The 20862-nt window shown below is 46.3% G+C and overlaps 1 protein-coding gene and 1 pseudogene across 1 annotated transcript in view; both read right to left on the reverse strand.

Moving 5' to 3' along the window:
• The window catches only part of PGAP1 (post-GPI attachment to proteins inositol deacylase 1), an 896430-nt gene that overhangs the window by 125474 nt on the left and 750094 nt on the right, over positions 1 to 20862 (reverse strand). The window contains exons 22-23 of the mRNA XM_078680427.1: positions 9943 to 10140; positions 5533 to 5668 (exon numbers count right to left, since the gene is read on the reverse strand). Of these exons, the coding sequence (XP_078536553.1) occupies positions 5533 to 5668; positions 9943 to 10140 (334 nt within the window). The remainder of the gene's footprint in view (positions 1 to 5532; positions 5669 to 9942; positions 10141 to 20862) is intronic.
• On the reverse strand, positions 14791 to 16018 carry LOC144825289 (uncharacterized; annotated as a pseudogene).

The following is a 20862-nucleotide window of genomic DNA, read 5'->3' on the forward strand; positions in this document are numbered from 1 at the left end:
GACGTGCCTCTGCTGGTGGTTGACTGAATTCCGTTTGCCTTGCTGCGGCCCGGTCGGGGGTCGGGTATCGCTGCGACCCCGCCGGGCTTCCAAGATGGTGGCCGACCCTGTATATCTCAGCCGGGCCGAGATGGGCGGCGGTGGTCCACGATGTGGCACAGAAGCCGGATACTGTAAAGGTGTTCCTACACTTGCCGACATCCTCGCCGCCCTGCGCTCCTGGGGTGCTCCTGTGGCCGCACCCGCTGTTAACCTGGAGAAGGCTCGTTTCGCTGGGCCGTTTGAGCCCCCCCTGGCATGTGCGGCTACGTCGCTGCTAGGTGCGGCTGGTTCTATCCTGGAAATTATGGACCCGGTGGCTGCTGTTTCTGCGGATCTGCGGAGTTCCACTGCCCTCCATCGTGATGTGTCCTCTCCTGTGTTGTGGGTCGGTGGGCCGAGTCCTATCTGGGCCGGTCTTGGTGGTTCTTCCTGTTCTTCATCTCCTCGAAAGGCCGAACGTAGATCCTGTGCTGACTCCGCTGGGTCGGCTTTCCTCAGATCATTTTCGGAACTGTGCCTGCATTGTGTACAATGGTTTCTGACTGTTCTGGATCATTCGAGTTGTGCACGAAACATCTTATGCGGATTGAAGTTTGACCTCCCTGTTCTCTGCCTCCTGTTCCTTGTGGTCTGGTTCTTCGTGAGGCGGACTGCTACAGATTTGGAACGACAAGGACAGGGATGAGACGATCTTGCCTTTGTGGACTGTTGTCTTGTAATGGTTGGATGATCGGTTAGTACGGTATGACCATGTCGGATTTTTGTCGTATTCCTGGACTGTATCCTTAGATTCTTTGCCTTCCCGTGGACACTGATGTTTCGGACGGGAGGGTGGGAGCCTATGATTCTGTTTTATGGCCCTCTCCCGTGTTCTTTCCTCCCTTATTCCTTCTTTTCCCCCCTTTTTTTGTCTTTATGGTTCTATCTTGCTTTAGCTCTTCTATATTTCGGGTTCTGATTAGGGCGACAGGCACGCTGCTGGGGGGTGGGCCATAGCCTTCTGCAGGGGTGCAGGGTGGGCTTGCGGGGTGGGGGGGGGGGGTCTGTCATTTCTTTGGGGGTTTTTTCTCCCCTCATTTTTCTTATTTTTTTGGTTCTATGGCTCTTGTGTGTCCTCTTTTTCGGGACGCGGTCTCAGCATGTGTCCCCCTGGGTGGGTTATTATTGATGCGCTGGCCGTTTGGTCTTACTGTGACTTTGGCTCACTACTTCATTTTGCTCTGGTTACTACCGGTTCTGTATACCGATTTGTGGTTTCCGGCCTCGTTTGCCATGGGGCGCGTGCTTGAGGTGGCGTTCTTCCTTTCGCCTTTTGTCCCCTTCTCCCTCTTTTTCCTCCCTTCCTCCCCCCTCTCGTGGGGGGGTTTTTTCCTTATTCCCTGGGTTGTGTGACGGAGGGCTTTATTTGATAAGCTTTCTTCGACTCTGTTTGATATGATACGTTCTTATTGTGGTGGGTGGGCGTTGAACGGCGGTTGCCACTGTTTTTCTGGTGAGACTCATATTCTGCCTTTACCGATAGGTGTTTGTCATTATTGAGTTATCCTGTATCTTCTACCGCGGCTGTTCGCGGCCCACCACGGCCCTCCGAGACTTCCTACCTGTTATTATCCTGTCGTACCCGTTTCTATATTAGAAAATCAACCTTCGCGTATCCTGTCCCTGCTGGTTGCTATATGGCTTTTAGCCCTTATTTCCTGTATGATTTGTTGTGATATTCTGTATGCGTTTCTGTATTGTTGACTAGGTTCCTTATTTGTGGTGGCCGGCCCGCTGGGTTGTAGGCCCGTATTTGTGAGCCTTCTTTGTACAATAAAGGTTTAAAAAAAAAAAAAAAAAAAAAGAATAAGATTAACATTCATGAAAGATTTTGAGATAAATCAGTGTTTAAGACAACTTAAAACCTAGAAGAAGTGCCTAAAACCAATAATAAACAATAAATGATGGATTTGGCTTGAAAGATAAAATTCTGCTGTTTAGGACGTTCTTTGTAAAGGAACATTTTGAGCCATTAAATTAATTTCACACTATAATCAATCCCCTTGGCTGTGACATTGCTTTCCTTGCACAATTGAAGACCTCCTAGCGCCCTTGGCAGCTCTCCTATGGTGTTATAGCTTATTTAGCACAGATACACTTTGACCTACATATCCAGGCTGCCTGGAGGTATCTTACTACTGCAAACATCGCCAACCTAGAGGTGTCAGATCTTAGGATCCTGGTAGCAACCAGGTAACTTCTAGCACCCAGAGATCGGCACAGTAGTACCCATTTTCTCCTCTAAACGTCATATGTTGGACACAAAAGTAAAAAGTGGGGCAAATCTTCTAGAGGCCCCTTGCATGCTGGGCACTCTATTCTCTGGTGGTTCACATTTTCCCAATTGGCACAGGAGATCATAATTGAGTTAGAAATCTAAATTGTAAAAACAGTTTCCTAGCCAGAGTAGGGGTGATCTCATTGATTATGTCTTCGAAGCTAGGAAACAGCTTGAACTTAAAAAAATCAAAGGTCAAGGTACCTCTACTACTACCTATAACTTCCTGTTGTACCATCTGCCATTGATGATTTGGAACCATATGTGAGGGCCTCTGGTGCATCCCAGAAGGTTCCAAGCCCCAACTTTCTAAGCAAGGACCTAATATGCATGAGCCAAGGTATCTGCTGGATACCTGTTAGGGTCAGAATAACTTTGAGAGAATCTCTATAAGCCTCCAAGGTGGATAAGGTCCATATCCTGTGCCAATACAATAAGCTCATCTTTCCAGGACATTTTCTTAAGTGCCAGATCTAGATGCAATGTAACCATCGGTTTGCTCTTTGGGAGCACAAATAGCTGCCTAATGAACCTATTCTCAGAGTGATAAAGGCTGCTACAATCAGCGTAACCCCAAATCTTCGCACCGTAAATGGCTGCCCCCAGGGCCTTGACGTTATAAATCTCAATCGCTGGGGTGACTTTTTTGGAGAAAGTTTTTTTGTATAACTTTAGCAGTTGCGATGAATAATGTATTAATGTACTGTCAGCTTTCTGGAGCTGCAAGGACCAGTCTCGGCTGTGAATTTACCTTAGCCTAAGATAGTTAAAATTGTATATCTGCGCAATTGAGGCTGTATCAACAGAGAGTTTACAATTCAACAATATTTTTGCTCTAGCAGAGTTTAAAGACCATGGATTTAGTTTTTGCGCTATTTAGTTCTAGTCCCCGCTCTAAACAGAAAATATTAAAATCATCCACCAACTGCTGTAAACCTCGCCATTATTTGGAAATCAGGAGAGTGTTGTGCGCAAAGGGCAGAGAGGCCACTCTCCTGGCCCCCGACCATCCCTATCCAGTCTCCTCACAACATAATTTATATAGAGAGAGAGCAGGGTGGGAACCAGTACACATCCCTGCCCAACTTCCTTCCGGATGCTTATGGGAGGGGTGAGCTGCCCTTTATCCCCCCATATAACACAGGCATAGTTCTCCTCATGCAACCTTACCAGAATAGCTAATAAAATAGGCGGGATGCCCATCCTATCCAGTATTGTCCACAGTATAGCCCTGGGTACTAGGCCAAAGGCAGGTCAATGAAGGCGACAAAGAGTCACCTCTTGTTTACCAGCACAGTCTTCCAGATGCGACAGCTGTAGCAAAAGATCTGATCTACTGTACTTACTTCACTCCAAGACCCTGCCTGGAACTTGGATAGTACGTTATTCTCCCCTATCCATTCTAAAATGTGATTCAGGATTTGTTCGCAAAAGATCTTCTGGGAGGAGTCGATCAGACTAATCGGTCTGTAGTTGCTAGGGACACTGTGGTGGTCTTTCTTGTAAACCGGAATCATTTTTCACCAACCATCAGGAGGTGGTTGGTGAAGGACCAGATGCCTTTCAAAAGGGCATTCGAGAGATGTTTCACAAAAGAGCCCAGGCATCCATGTTAAGTCTGTAGCACTCATTTTAGATATGGTCAGGACCGGGTGTCTTCCTTAGTGGCATGGAGTTAGCTTCTTCTGTCTTCCCCATGGGTAACCTCTTGGTTTTCATGGTCCTTGAGTTTTGCCACCAGCTGGGGCTCCATGTCAACCCACCCCTGATCGTCCAGACAGAAATATAAATTGCTAAACTGGGAAATCCATTCCTCAGATCTCTGGCCACTATTGGAACGCAAAGCAAATTCTGCCCAAAATGTTATATTATCCTTGGAGGACAGACCAAAGGACTGCTTTTCCCAGAGAAACTCTTCCCAGTCCCTCTTGGCTCTTTCTTCTTTCTTATATCTTGCCCCACAAGCTCGGACCTGTCCCTAGTCTTAATTGTTTGCAATAGCTGAATTTTGGCTGCCCTACATGCCTTAGTACACCAGAATGATTCTTTCTGTCTCACGTGTGAGCATTTTATGTTTTGGGCCACCAATTCTCTTATGTTATTAAAGAAATACTCATGGGCTTTGGTCAAAAGTAGCCCTCTCTCATTTGGGTCAAGATTATTCAGTACCTATGCATGCTCTGTGGCCACAGAGTTCACTGCCTCCACAAGTTCAGGATGCCTCTCGACCCATCCCCATTTGATGGCCTTGCCGTTATTGGAAAGTTCAACACTTCCTGTTAGGGGACAACCCTGGGCTATTGGGGTGTTAGCAAGGGAGCCTAGCAGAGTCAAGCAAAGGGCACTGCGGTCGCTATCCACCCTTATGAAAACTGCCATGTCCTGAAGATATGCCAAGCTCTTCGGGCTAATTAAAAAATAATCAATATGGCTGGTATAACTGGGCCTGTTGAAGATAGATTATTTTATGTGTCGGGAACAGTCCGCCCATTTGTGGCTCTTAAATCAAATGTTAGGGTGAGGGCAACTATCAGGGCAGCCCTCGGGGACCACCTTACAGGGGGGAGATCATCAGGCAGAATTCTCCATTGTTTGTATTGATCTGTCAATAAATCCGGGTCCAGCAAATTGAGTGGTTCAAAGGTAGCATTCAGATCACCCCGCCACCTCTATGCTCAGTCTGAAAATCCTCCATAACAAGTATATCTAAGCCATGCCATTTTTATACCAACACACAAAGATTGCCTTTCAGGAATACGCTCCTAATTAAAATTTGCAGAATGTCCCACCTCAGGTGTTTTAAGTATTAGCCAATAGTATAGTATAGCAAGATATGGGCTGGAGGAGTACTAACTTAATGTGCTTTTGGATTAGAATCAGTAGGCCAGATTTCAAATATTTTACTATGGTGACTTACTCTCGTAGTACTTCTGAACTCCAGGTGTAAGTGAGAAGTACTGAAACTGAAAGTCAAGTCAGGAGTATTACAAGGTTAAGTCATAGTTACTCATATACCAACATTTATCAATCAGGCCCAGTATGTCTGGATTTTGCTTCTGAACATGGAGGGATTATTTGTCCCAAGAGTGTTGTGGGAGCATGGCTAATATTTTTTGTTCATAAAACAATAGCTTACATGCCAGTGCGATTTACTTTTCTAAATGTGTCATTACCTTAATCATGTACTGAAGACTAACGATGAGCAGTGCAAATGCCCCACAAGTTGTCAAACAAATAAAAGCTAAGAATATGGAAACACCAAGTCTTTGAAGCGTAATTATTCTGTTGTCTTCCTGAAGTTTTGTGGGTCTGCGGGAATAAAAAGCAAGAGTTAGTGCTATTAAAAGGCCTTTCGTTCTATTCTGTCTACAGAAAAATTAGCAAAAGCATCTTCTTGTTAAAATTGATATTTTTAAAGAGGAAATCATAATCATGCTATTTCTATAGATCTTTGAAAGGATGTTTGTGCTATTAAACGTTGTAGACGTGTGTCTAAAAAATGGGCATTGTTTAACAGCCAATGTTCCTGCCAGCACTGCCATTGACATGACCTGCTCAACTACTGACCGTCACACTCCCTCACGTTTGTCAATTCAGACTCTTGTAGGCCACCCAGAACTTTAAGAATGGCTGGCTGGCAGGTATTACTAAGTTTTTACGTATATTAGGTTATTAAACAACTGTTGTGCTCATTTAGAGATTAGGCAAACAGCGCCAACATGTGGTGGACTGTAACAAGTGCCACAGTCGACAATTAAGGGCCGGGGCCGAGCAACAGAAACCACAGGCTCAAATTAAGCATTGCATTTACCTTAAAGTGTGCTAAACTCCAGGTTAAACGGCCGATACCTGGACCCAAGCCAACTCCGCATTATTACATTCAAGTAATTGTGTATCAGTTGTTTTAAACTTTTAATCTCTGCTTACTTGCACTACACTTGCCTCTTGTATCTCGGCACAGTTTTTACCCTGACGCCATTTGACTTGATTAAGTTGACAACAGACATAGGTCCGTGTCAGTGTTGCCTGGTCCCCGGTCCGCCGCAGCTTGTGCCGTTTGAGCGGAGGGACCCGCGCACCTTGTGCTCACTTCCGGTTGTGACATTTCACCCTTCCGGTCAGGTCAGCGGTCTAGCAGCATCGCGCCCTCCCCTTCTGCCTATTTAATGCAGGAAGGGGCGCGGATGCGCAGCGGGGCGCCGGCGGTGCTCTAAAGTAAAGCCCGTCTGCGCCCGTCCCAGCCTGACCACCGGTAGCCGCCAGGATCTCTGCCCATTTCTAGTGAGGTAGACAGTTTTCGTTGTTTAGTCAGCCAACATAGGCTTATTGGTATATTCCAGCGCAGAGTTAAAATCACTAACCGTTCATTGTAACGCTTTTAATCCAAAAGCATTATCACGCACAGAGGTGTTTCATGTTTGCCCTACATCAGATACTCAGTTAACCAATAACGATTCCGGAACGGCACCCACTTCTCATAAAGCTAAAATAAACGATACCTACAACACCCCCTAACAGCTATGTGGGCTGTATCTTAATGCCCGGTCGATCCCCAAGCATGCACTGGAATTCTGAAATCTTCTAGACATGGAAAGCCCTGACATCTGTTTCATTACAGAAACCTGGCTACTTGACCAGGCATCCCCCGATGTAGTTACAGCACTCCCACCCCAATACCATCTAACCAGATTAGAGTTATTGGTAGAGGGGGAGGGATAGGAGTTGTTTGCAAGGAAAAATTAGATATTACTGTGTTAGACTCCTGGAGTACGGGTACAGCGGAAATACTCATTTTTAAAATCTCAACTCAATCATCTGAAACATGGAGCGGGGCTCTGGTTTACAGACCCCCAGGCCACAAAACCAACTTTGTAAATCACTTACAGGAATTAATCGCACCACATGTAGTCGCCGCAAATAATTGTATTCTCATAGGAGATTTTAATTATCATGCTGAGCTGTCATTGGATCTAGACACCAACTAATTAATAACGTCACTGGAAACACTGGGGCTGGTCCAGATGGTGGCAGGCCTTACTCATCTGGCCGGACACACCTTGGATCTGCTATTTACTAACTCAACCAAACTCACAGTGGAACAACTTCTACCCGTACTCTGGTCAGACCATCATCTGCAAAAAAATTTCATCCCCATTGATGTCCCAAGTAATTGCCAGAACAATTCCTCCACCTTGATCAGACCGTGGCGTAAAGTCACCTTCGAAGCTTTTTCAGCCGATTTTAATTTTGAAACCAGATCTCACTTAGGAAATGTAGACCAGGAAGCAACAGCTTTTGAAGATGCAAGTATTCTGTCTTTGAACACAGTGGCACCCCTGTCAAATGTTAGGGTCAAAGCCAAAGCATCACCATGGTTCACGCCAGAACTAAAAATTGTCAAACTCTCCAGTAAGATAGCTGAGCGTCATTGGAGGAAAATGAAAATGATTGAAGACCAGATAAGATATAAACAGATCCATCGCATCTATCTATGTAAGATCAAACAGGCCAAAAAAATATATCTTACAGATAGAATTAATAATGCCGCAAGGTCCAACAAAGAGCTCTATAAAATATTGAAGGAATTTACCATCGCCGTAGCGACCAGCGAGTCCTCCCACCTACGCAAGATTGGGTTGACACAGTATCTTCCTTCTTTGATGAAAAGGTAAAAGATATATACAGATATTTTCCTTAAAACAATCCCATAATCTCTGATATTCATCCAGATGAAAATAGCCATTCCACCATGCCTTTTTTGATGGAATTTAAAGCATTGACCCGTGAAGAAGTATTAGCAGCCACAGTTAAAATCAAATCAAGCTGTCCAGCAGATCCTATTCCACCCTGTTTCTTCAGGGAAATAGCTCCCCTGTTAATACCCAATCTGATCGAGATCCTTAACATGTCATTAGATCAAGCCACAGTCCCAACAAGATGGAAAGCAGCTCAAGTTAAGGCCATTTTGAAAAAGCCAAACTCTGATCCCAGGGCACCAGGAAACCATCGACCAATCTCGCTACTGCCTTATTTCGGTAAGGCGTTTAATTCCTTGGTAAATAAACAACTTACCGCCCACCTGGAAAACCATGAACTCCTGGATCCATCACAAACATGCTTCCAGTCGGCACATAGTACCGAAACGGCAGTGATAGAGATGATCGATAATATCGGGCTGGCCCTGGATAAAAGAGAATCAGCTATGCCAGTCCTTTTAGACCTGTTGGCCGCTTTTGACACCATCTCCCATAGCATTTTAGAACAGCAGCTCTGGGAGGTGGGAGTCAGGGGGAAGGCCTTGGACTGGTTCAAAAACTATCTATCTAATCTCATCACCGTACACATAGATACTCTGGCCGCACATAGCAGGCCAGTAAGCATAGGAGTTCCACAGGGATCCATCATGAGCCCTATGCTTTTCAACCTCTATGTAACACCGTTGGCCAGGGTAATCAGGTCCTATGGCTTTGAGGCTGTGTCATATGCTGATGACACTCAGCTGTTGATCACGTTTGATCCGGACCTTGCAGACACAATGACCCGGTTAAAGAACTGCATGATCCATATTAACCAATGAATGGGCTATAGCCAAATTGCAACTCAATGGCAGCAAAACCAAGATCATTTTGTTTGGCAGGGCTGATGAGCATTGGTCTGAGGAGTGCTGGCCGCAGGAACTGGGCGTCTGCCCAAACCCTAAGCAAGCAGTGCGTAATCTCTGAATAACTATTGACAATAAACTATCCATGAAAAACCATGTGAATCTTGTATTAGGCACCTGCTATGGGATCCTGCGTAAAATCTTCTTTTGCTTACCTATCGAATCCAGGAAACATTTGGTACAGGGTCTAATTGTAAGCCTTATGGACTATGGGAATGCTTTATTGGCCTACCTAAATGAAGATCTTTTTTCCAAGCTGCAGATCCTGCAGAACACTGCCGCCAGACTCATTCTGAACCTTCCACCTAGGTCCTCTTCAGCCCCCAGCCTCAGATCCCTTCACTGGCTTCCGGTAAAAAAAAGAGGCCATTTCAAGATCTTATGCCTCACTCACAAGACCATGCATGGCACTGGACCCAGTTACCTAATGAAAAAGCTCAGCAGGTACCAGCCAGGTAGACTGTTAAGATCCATCTCTAAATCTCTCCTTACCCCATTCCGTGTCCGAACCGTACGAAGTGGAGGACATTCTTTCTCCTCTCTTGCCCCCTACCTCTAGAACAAGCTTCCGTCCCATCTTATCTCCATAACTGAACATAAGCGCTTCCGGAAGGAATTAAAAACATGGCTATTCGACCAAAATTAACAAGGTTCAGTCTTTGACCATTCTCCTTCTGGAGTCACACAAGCGCCATGAGACTTTACGGTGATTTGTGCGCTCAATAAGTTTCTGTGACTTTGACTTAAACATAGAATACCTATTAAATAGTGAATAAAACTATCACTGTCAGAAATGTGTCAGCCTTAAGAATTTATAGATGTTGTCATAGTTAACTGTTACAATAAACTGTAAACTTAAAAAAATAAAATAATAATTCCAAGCAAGCATTTTTAAACAAGGGATATAGAATTTTCTAGTTACCTTTTCAGAGCTATCCACAAGTAGGAGAGACATCGTAGAGAAAAATTAAACAATATTCCACACCAGTAGGCAATGCTTATCCCAAAGAAAAAGAGTATCAAGGACACAAATGGAAACCACACACCCTGAGAACTCTGAATAACAGTGTCAAGTGTCCACAGAGGCAAGCTATCCCAAGTAGCTTTAAACCAGCCATACCTGCAAAACAAAGAACAAAACAACAAGATTGCATCGTTTTTTGGTGTAAATCAAACACACGAAACTAAAGGCACAGGCTTTAAATCTTTGACCCATGTGAAATTCCTTTATGTTTACTAGATATCCCAACTAAGCATGCAGCTAATTCATTTAATTACACAATACGTGTTAGTAATTCTAAATAGTACTACTTTCTTCCGCTGTTCCAAAACTCCACAATCCCATTACAAACAAATTTATACAAGAATGGAGGCTGAGGCAATATATTACCGCACCTACCACTTCAGTGGGAACATTTGAGCTGGCTTTTGCTTGGTGCTCAGAACTGGAACATTCACCCCCTTCAACTTCCAAATAAAAAAAGCTCCTTGAACAACTTTCAATACAAATTGTTCAACACCAATCATCAACAATACGTATCATATTTAGCTCAAAGTAGTTCAGCACAAATACATTTTTTAACAGTAATGCCTCAAGTATTATGTCAGTCTGCACACACGTTATATCAAATTCAGAGACTGTAATGAGTATAGTTCGAAACAAGTTCTTTGTTCATATCTTCTTCTAAAGTCTCCTTAAAAACAGTAGCCAACACTTTTCAGCCTCATGGACTTCTTCAGGGCTTTCTTCCAAGTCTTTCCAATCGAGACTTGATAGGAATATTTTATAGCATCTGTAGTATGTTGAAATCCCTTGTGTCGCTCGACCTTGTGGGTCCTTATATTTTATATTAAGCACGTCAGTTTGTACAAAGGATCGATGAACTATACTCATTGCAGTCACTGAGTTTTATTTGACGTTTGTGTAGGCTGACATATTACTTGAAGCATTACTGTTAAAAAGTTTTTTTGTGCTGAACTATTTTGAACTAAAAATGATAAGCATAGCTCCCAGTACTAACAAGGATTGTCAATGCCAAAAGGTCTGGCTTTGGCCCCAGAGATTTTGGTCAATGCTCGTTTCCTGGGCTATGCTATATTGTCAGTTGACCATTACAAAAAAGTTACACCTCAGCAAACTGTGAATGGTAAACTAACAATCTACAACAAAACCCATTTTGGAGTCTGTGTGTACTCATGCATGCACGTGCAAGGGCGGTTATCTTGGAATTCCAAGATGTCTGCTGACGAGTGCATGTACATGCACAGGTGGCTATCTTAAAAAACTTTTTGTCAAAGTATAACAGAAACCGTTCCAAGATGCCCTTGCAGGCACATGTATGCACAGACCTAAGAAGCCAGCATTCAGTGCCTTTAAAAGGAAAATGCTACTTACCAGTATGCATCTGTTCTTGGCATGTAGAGCTGCAGAGTTGCACACTATGCGTAGATGGCCACCTAGTGTATAGGCCCGGATGTTTGCAGTTTGTTTTTGTTGTAGAAAGTCTTTGGAAGTCACGGGATAGGTGACTCCTACTTTGGGTGATACTGCGCATGGGCATCGGCTCTATTCCCGGATTGTTTTTCGCCATTAAGGAAGTGATGGAGCTAAGAGATAGTGATGACCATGTGTGTTTGTATCTAATGAGAATAATACTGGAGCAGAAAAAGGTAGCCGGGGAGGCGGGTGGGCGTGTGCAACTCTGCAGCTCTACATGCCAAGAACAGATGCATACTGGTAAGTAGCATTTTCCGTTCGAGGCATATGAGCTGCAGATTGCACACTATGCATAGATTGTATAGCAGTACCCACACTAGCGGCGACCACCCGTATCTGTTGCAGTTGTTTGAAATAGTGTTTTAAGTTCAGCCTGGCCTACAGTGGTTGTTGCTTTGTTTGCACATCTACACAATAGTGTTTTGTGTATGTGTGCAGTGTAGACCATGTAGCTGCTTTGCAGATGTCTTCCAAAGGAATGTTCCCTAAGAATGCCATGGAAGCCCCTATTTTCCTTGTAGAATGGGCTTTTGAAGGAATTGTTAGTGTACGCTTAGCTTTAGGGTAACATATTTGGATACATTTAACCTATCACCTGGCAATACCAGATTTTTATATTGGGTTGCCTTTATGCGGTGGTGAAAAGGATACAAAAAGCTGTTTTGTTTTCCTAAAGCTTTGTGTTCTCTCTATGTAATATAGTAATGCTCTTTTGACATCTAAGGTGTGCAGAGCTCTCTCTGCTACTGTTTGTGGCTGCGAGAAGAAAACTGGCAGTTCCACAGACTGGTTTAGATGGAAAGGAGAAACTACCTTTGGCAGGAATTTAGGGTTTGTACGAAGAACAACTTTATTGTGGTGCATTTGCAGAAAAGGTTCTTGAATGGTAAATGCTTGCATTTCACTAACTCTTCTTAACAAAGTAATGGCTACTAGGAAAGCCACTTTCCATGTGAGAAATTGCAATTCGCATTTATGTAAAGGTTCAAATGGAGGTCCTATGAGACGTGTAAGCACTATGTTTAAGTTCCACACAGGTGAAGGTGGTAGCCTTGGAGGTATTATTCTTTTGAGACCCTCCATAAAAGCTTTAATGGCTGGCACTCTAAAAAGAGACAGATGCTGACTATTTTGTAAGTAAGCTGCAATGGCAGCTAGGTGCAACCTGATAGATATGTAGGCTAAATTACACGTTTGAAGGTGCAGTAAATAGCCTATAATGTATTGGATGGATACATCTATGGGATTTATATTGTTGTTTTGACAGTATATTAAAAAACGTTTCCACTTAGCAGCGTAGCATGCTCTAGTGGTGGGACGCCTTGCTTCCTTGATAACATTCATGCATTCTTGAGGGAGTTTAAGAAAACCAAACTCTATGACTTCAGGAGCCAGACCGCAAGGTTGAGCTGAGCTGGGTCCGGGTGTCTGATCTCTCCATGGTTTTGAGTTAAAAGATGTGGAGATAGGTTTAATTTTTGATGTGGTACCACAGATAGCTGTAGCAGTGTGGTGTACCACGCTTGTCTGGCCCACGTTGGGGCTACTAGTATAAGCGTCAGCGAGTGTTGTTGCATGTTGCGTACTAGTAAAGGAATCATTGGTAGAGGAGGAAAAGCGTACGCAAATAGTCCGGACCAGTTCATCCATATCGCATTGCCTTTGGCCAATGGCTGTGGGTATCTGGCGGCGAAGTGTGGGCATTTTGCGTTGTCGTGGGTGGCGAAGAGGTCTATCTGTGGTTGTCCCCACATTTGAAAGAACGGGTGAAGAACTTGTGGATGAAGTTCCCACTGGTGCATCTGCTGAGTTTGCCGACTTAGCAGATCTGCCATGGTGTTTTGAACCCCTGGGACGTGCTGGGCTATTAAGAAGATGTTCTGAGGTATGGCCCACCTCCAGATCTGCTGAGCTAGTAGAGAGAGCTGCAGAGAGTGTGTCCCTCCCTGTTTGTTTACGTAATACATGGCTGTCATATTGTCTGTGCGGACTAAGACAGTCTTGTTTGCCACTTGTGTTTGGAATGCTTTTAGAGCTAGGAACACAGCTAATAACTCCAGATGGTTGATGTGGAGTAGTTTTTGCATTGGTGTCCACCTTCCCTGCGTGGTGTAATGCAGTAGGTGGGCTCCCCTGCTGGAGAGCGATGAGTCTGCTGTTAGTATGATTTGTGGAACTGGCTCTAGGAATAGTCGGCCTTTTGACATGTTTTTTGTGTTCCACCATTGCAGAGAGCGATGAGTCAGACTGTCTACCAACACTAGGTATATTAACTGACCTTGAGCCTGGTTCCATTGGCGTGCTAGATATTCTTGAAGTGGACGCATTTGCAGTCTTGCGTGAGGTACTATGAATATGCAAGATGCCATCATCCCTATGAGTTGCATAAACACTTGAGCTGGAAGCGAGTCTTGTGATTTGAATTTTGTTAGGAGCGTTTGCACACTTGTTATCCTTGCTGGAGAGGGATAAGCTCCTGCTAGTTGAGTATTGATTGTGGCTCCTAGGTACTGTTGTGTGTGCGATGGTAGCAGATGTGACTTGGTGTAATTTACTGTGAAGTCTAAGTTGTGGAGTAACAGCATTGTATTGTGAGTGTGCTGTACACACTGGTTGTACGATTGTGCTTTTATGAGCCAGTCGTCTAGATATGGGAAGACGTGGATGTGCTATCTTCTTAAGTGTGCTGCTACTACTGCTAGACATTTGGTGAACACTCTTGGCGCTGTTGTTACTCCGAATGGGAGTACCTTGAATTGGTAGTGCTGTCCTTCTAGCACAAATCTTAGATACTTTCTGTGCGCCTAGTGAATTGGAATGTGGAAGTAGGCGTCTTTGAGATCTAGTGTGACAAGAAAGTCGTTCTGCAACAGGAGTGGAAGGACTTGCTGAAGTGTGACCATATGGAAATGATCTGATTGTATGTAAGCGTTTAGAGGTCTGAGGTCTAGAATAGGTCTCAGAGATCCGTCCTTCTTTGGAATTAAGAAGTACAGAGAATATACTCCTTTGTTCCTTTGATGTTTTGGAACTATCTCTATTGCATTTTTCTGCAGGAGAGAAAGTACTTCTTGTTTGAGCAGCGTTAAATGATCTTGTGACATTGGGCGCTGATGGGGTGGTATGTTTGGGGGGTAGATGTTAGTTCTAGACAGTAACCTGACAATTATTTGAAGCACCCACCTGTCTGATGTGATGTCTTTCCAGGCTGACAGGTATTGCTGTATCCTTCCCCCGACAGGAGTGGAATGGCGCGGGGGAAGGGGAGGGGAGTCATTGGGTAGGGGTGGAGGCAGATCGGGTGTTGTTATTCTTGCCTCTGCCTTTGTTATTGTTACCGCTGTAACCTCCCCTTTGGGAGCCCTTACTGTAGGTAGACTGAGTGGGGCTTTTGTATGTTGTGGAAGGTGTATCGGATGAATATCCACTGTTTGCACCTCTATATGTGGAGCGACGAAATGAACGTCTGGGAGCCTGCGACTGCAGAGCTCCCATAGATTTTGCCGTGTCTGTGTCTTTTTTCATTTTTTCGAGGGAGACATCAACCTCTGGTCCAAATAAGTGTTGCTCATTGAATGGTTGATTGAGTATAGCAGTTTGGACCTCTGGCTTGAATCCAGATATACGTAGCCAAGCATGCCTGCGTAGCAGGACGCTAGTGTTGACAGCTCTGGAGGCTGTGTCTGCTGCGTCTAGCGCGCAGCGGATAGATGTGTTAGTGATAAATTTTCCCTCTTGAATTAGCTCACTAGCTCTATCTTTAAATGTATCAGGAAGATGTTGCATTATTTCCTCGAGCTCATCATAATGTGCCCTATCATAGCGTGCTAGTAAGGCTTGCGTGTTAGCAATGCGCCACATGTTTGCCGCTTGTAAGGCCGTTCTTTTCCCCGACGCATCAAGGAGTTTAGATTCCTTGTCTGGTGGGGGAGCTTCTCCTGATGTTTGAGAGTTAGCTCTCTTACGTGCGTTAGATACGACTAGAGAGTCATGGGGAACTGGTCCCTTTATATATGCTGGGTCAGATGGCGCAGCTTTATACTTTTTCTCCACCCTTGTTGTTTATAACCCGTGTCCTGACTGGGTCTTTAAAGACCTGAGAGGCATGTTTAACCACGCCTTTGAGCATAGGCAAAATTGCTGAAGACCTTTGTGCGGTGTCAAATGTGCCTAGCAGGAAGTCCTCCTCTATTGCATTGGAGTGCATGTCTACCACATGGTATTGTGCTGCTCTAATCAGTAATTGGTTGAACCCCATTGTGTCTTCTGGTGGTGAGGGCCTAGAGGGGTATATGTAATCTTGTGGTACATTTGGGACATCTGGTGTAGTATAGTCTTCCCATGGGTCTGGTGAGGCTGGAGGATAATATGGCTCCTGTGGATCAGCCCCTGTATCTGATATGTCGTCCCCATTTTCATCATGTGTGCTAGATGGTGTAGGGGAGAGAGGTGGTGAAATATGGGGGTGGGGGATTGGGTGCAGGAGGCGGGGAAGGTACATGCATAGGTGAGGTAGCAATGTTTTTTTTCTTCTTTGGTGCCGGTACTGGGGCCTCTGATGGTCGTTTCTTTGATAATGTCAATCGACCAGCTTTGGGATTCTTTATGAGAGTCTTTTGCTTTGGGTCCAGAGCAAACAAGTCTCTTTCCGGGAGTGTGACCTTTCGGCGTGGAAGGTTGTTTCGGCGCCGCAGCGGCTTCTTTCGACTTTTGATCTTTAATGGGCGAAGCCGGGGTCTTTTTCGGTTCCGAAGTCTTTTTCGGTTCCGGGTGTTTTTTCGGGTCGATACTTTTTTCGACTCTGGTGCGTGCTTCGGCGCTTTCGTGGTGCCGGAAGCTTTTGTCAGCTCCGAAGTTGGTTTGGGTGCCGAGGGGACTGAGTGCTTCGGCGCCGATGGCTTCGGAGCGGTACCAGGTGGTTTTTTCGGTGCCGGTGAGTGTGTGCCGGCACCGAGTGGGGGTCGACTTGAGCCCGAGTCGCCCGAAGGCCTTATTGACTTCTTGGCCGAGCTCGAAGGTGGGGCCACAGAAGTAGTCTCGGTGTGCACCCGAGCCCGGGGGTGACCGTAGCCTTTTTTGTGTGTATCGAGGGAGGGCTGGCGTCGACGGTCTTACTTACGACCCCGCTGCGCTGGAGTTACGTCCTCGACATCAGGATCCTCTTCCTCCGAATTGCTGTCGACGTCGTGTTCTTCTGGGACGTCGACGCCTTCCTGGAAAACGTCGTCTGGAATCGAAGCTGAAGATCTTTGAGCCATTGTTCGTCTGGCTCTCCGGTCCCGAATAGTCTTTTTGGAGCGGAAGGAGGCACAGGCTGAACAGTCCTTGGCCTCGTGCTCCGGAGAGAGGCAGAGGTTACAGACCTCGTGGAGGTCTGTGTGAGGAAACTTCGACCCACATTGAGGACACCTTTTAAATGGCGTCCTTTCCATTAGCTGGAGTCGAGGCCTGGTTGGGCCCGAAGGCCGTAGTCGACGACCGGAATGGACGTTCTTGGTCTCGAAGAGTAGTGTCAACAAGAAAACGCTTTCTAGAGTAGTTTCTTGAAGCCGATGAGGATTGGGGGTCGACGGTAATCGGTTCCAACACGGAGCGCTGGAACCACATCCGAGCCCGGTGGCGGAAAAAAACAATCTGGGGATGGAGACGATGCCCATGCGCAGTATCACCCAAAGGAGGAGTCACCTATCCCGTGACTTCCAAAGACTTTCTACAACAAAAACAAACTGCAAACATCCGGGCCCAACACTAGGTGGCCATCTATGCATAGTGTTCAATCTGCAGCTCATATGCCTCGAACATACTTTTTTAACAGTAAAGAATATGGAAGGCCGTTCAAAGATGGCTGGTCACGGTGTATGCATCATAGAGGCACGCGGCTTTACTTGCGCAGATTATACAGCTGTTCGGGATATACACAGAATGTACAGGAGCCGGCCATGGAGATATCCTTAGATGCCAAAAGCGCTTGTGGCACCCTGAAGGGAAAGTTTATATTCGGAGTCCTACAGAGGATGGGCTTTGTGCACCACTTAGGGAAGTGGGTGGAGCTCCCATGTAAGACAACGGTGGCCCAGGGTACGAGAGAATGAAACTCTGTCAGGCCCATTTAAATTAGAAAGGGGATCAGACATTGATGTTCGCTTTCACCCTTGATATTTGTGCTGGAATTGGAACCCCTGGCAGCATGGGTCAGATAGAAACACAAGCATGGTCTTGGATGGGAGAGTACATGGGATGAAAGACTATCACTATATGCTGATAATCTGTTGCTTTATGTGGCGCAGACCGCATTACCTATCCCCAGAGTCCTCCATGTTTTGGAAGTATTCCGAGTACACAATAAATTGGGGCAAATCACATCTATATCCATTGACGAGGGAAGTGCTGAGAATGCAGATGAACTAACCATTACAGGTTTCTATGCAGGGTTTCCGATACAGTGGCATTTACATTGCCCATAACTTGTGCGCCCTGCAAGATCAGCTTAGAGATGACGTCAAACACTGGAGGGCCCTGACACACACTCTGATGAGTACGGTAAGCCCGTCTGCACCCGTCCGCGCCTGGACCGCGCCCAGCGCCCGTCCCCCTGCTCTATGCCGCTCCCAACCCCCCAGAGTAACTTATGATGCCGCTACTCTCCTCGCCCTCAACGCCGGACGCACCCCACTTTGCTGCGAAGCTACCCCAGGACGTACCCACGGCCCATTCTCCTGCCTCTCCTGTAAGTTCAACTGCATCAGGACCCTCACCAAACACACTTCCTCCACACACAGCTCCGAACCCAACAACTTGAAATGCATCCTACTGAACACCCGCTCGGTCCACAGACATGCAACCGAACTCTGAGACCTAATCGACACTGCGTCACCTGACATCGCCTTCCTTACTGAAACATGGATGAATGCATCTTCTGCCCCCGACATCGCCATAGCCATACCGGACACTTACAAGATCATTCGAAAAGACCGCACCATTAAAAAAACTGGAGGAGGCATCGCCATCGTCCATAGAAACACCATCAAAATTACAACCAGCTCTGACGACAATCTTGCAACCGCCGAACACCTCCACTTTCAGATCCACACCGACCCCAGGACCACCCTCAGAGGAACCCTCATCTACAGGCCCCCAGGCACCCGATCTCAATTCAGCGACGACATCACTGACTTCGTCAGCCCGCACGCCCTCGCCTCCGAGAACTACATTCTTCTAGGAGACCTCAACTACCACCTTGACAACATTCTCGACAACAACACCACCACCCTCCTGGACAACATGTCCAATCTCGGACTCAAACAACTTGTCGACACCCCCACTCACACAGCCGGACACACGCTCGACCCTATCTTCACCTCCAGCAAGCACATCTCCTTCGATCACACTACAGCTCTCCACTGGACGGATCACAGCTGTGTTCACTTCAGCTACAAAACAACCCTGACCCACAACCGTCCACAACCCATTCCCCGAAGAAATTGGAACAAAATCACCACCGACCAACTCCTCGCATCCCTCAGCCAAAACACTCCCACCCTAACAACGGACCCAGACCAAGCGGCCACAAACCTCAGGCAATGGATTACACACAGTGCGGACGAACTAGCACCCCTGAAAAAACACCAGTTGAAATCATTCAGCAAAAAGGCTCCCTGGTTCAATGATGACCTTAAAAAATCCAAGAAGACTTGCCGCACCCTGGAGAAGAATTGGAGAAAAGAACCAACCTCAGACAACATGACCTCCCTCAAGACAGCCACCCGCAAACACCACCAACTGATTCGTTCCGCCAAGAAATCAGCATTTAAGGACCGTCTCGACAACAACTCTCATAACAGCAAGGAACTCTTCAATATCGTCAAAGAATTCACCAACCCTCCCGCAGCATCCAACGACATCACTAACTCCCAAGACCTCTGCAATGCGCTATCCTCCTTCTTCTACAACAAAATTGCCGACATCCACAACAGCTTCAAGAACACTCCCAATGACCAACTCACCCCACCCCCTTCTGATCCCACCCCTCCAACTAACTACCTCAATTCCTGGACCCCAATCACCATTGAAGATACCATTCGCCTCATGAACTCAATCCACTCTGGCTCACCTTCTGACCCCTGCCCCCACTACATCTTCAACAAAGCTGACTCCATCATCGCTCCCCAACTCCGCGATGTCATCAACTGCTCCTTCAACTCAGCCACCTTTCCAGAAATATGGAAACACGCCGAACTCAGCGCCCTTCTGAAAAAACCAACAGCAGACCCCTCAGAACTGAAAAACTACCGACCCATCTCCCTCCTCCCTTTCCCGGCCAAAGTCATCGAGAAAGCCGTCAACAGCCAACTCGCAGCCTTCCTTGAATCTAACAACTCCCTGGATCCCTCACAGAACGGCTTTCGAGCCAAACACAGCACCGAGACCGCCCTCATTGCGGCGACCGACGACATCCGAGCACTCCTGGACAACGGTGAAACAGTGGCCCTCATTCTTCTCGACCTCTCCGACGCCTTCGACACTGTCTGTCACAGCACCCTCATACAACGCCTCAACAACATCGGCATACAAGGAAAAGCCTTGGACTGGATCATCTCGTTCCTAGCCGGGAGAACACAGAGAGTCCGACTTCCCCCTTTCTACTCAGAGCCCACCGAAGTCATCTGCGGAGTACCTCAAGGCTCCTCACTCAGTCCCACCCTCTTCAACGTCTACATGAGTCCCCTCGCCCCCATCGCACGTCGACACAACCTCAACATCATCTCCTACGCCGGAGACACCCAGCTGATACTTTCCCTCACCAAAGACCCCAACACCGCCAAGGACAACCTTCACGAAGGTATGAAAGAAGTAGCCGAATGGATGAAACAGAGCCGCCTAAAACTCAACTCAGACAAAACTGAGGTGCTCATCCTTGGATCCTCCCCCTCAGCGTGGGACGACTCTTGGTGGCCTTCCGCTTTGGGATCAGCGCCCACACCCACTGACCATGCACGTAACCTTGGCTTCATTCTAGACTCCTCTCTCTCAATGTCCAGACAAGTCAACGCCGTATCGTCCTCCTGCTTCAACGTCCTTCGCATTCTCAAAAAGATCTTCCGCTGGATCCCCCTCGAAACAAGAAAGACTGTCACCCATGCACTGGTCACGAGTCGACTTGACTATGGCAACACTCTCTACGCCGGAATTACAACAAAATTGCAGAAAAAGCTCCAGCGCATCCAAAACGCATCAGCAAGACTCATATTAGACATCCCGCGCCAAGAGCACATCACCGGTCACTTAAAAAACCTCCACTGGCTTCCCGTCAACAAAAGAATTACTTTCCGCCTTCTTACCCACGCA

Source organism: Lissotriton helveticus, chromosome 3_1 (genome assembly GCF_964261635.1).
Source record: "Lissotriton helveticus chromosome 3_1, aLisHel1.1, whole genome shotgun sequence".
NCBI lineage: Eukaryota > Metazoa > Chordata > Amphibia > Caudata > Salamandridae > Lissotriton > Lissotriton helveticus.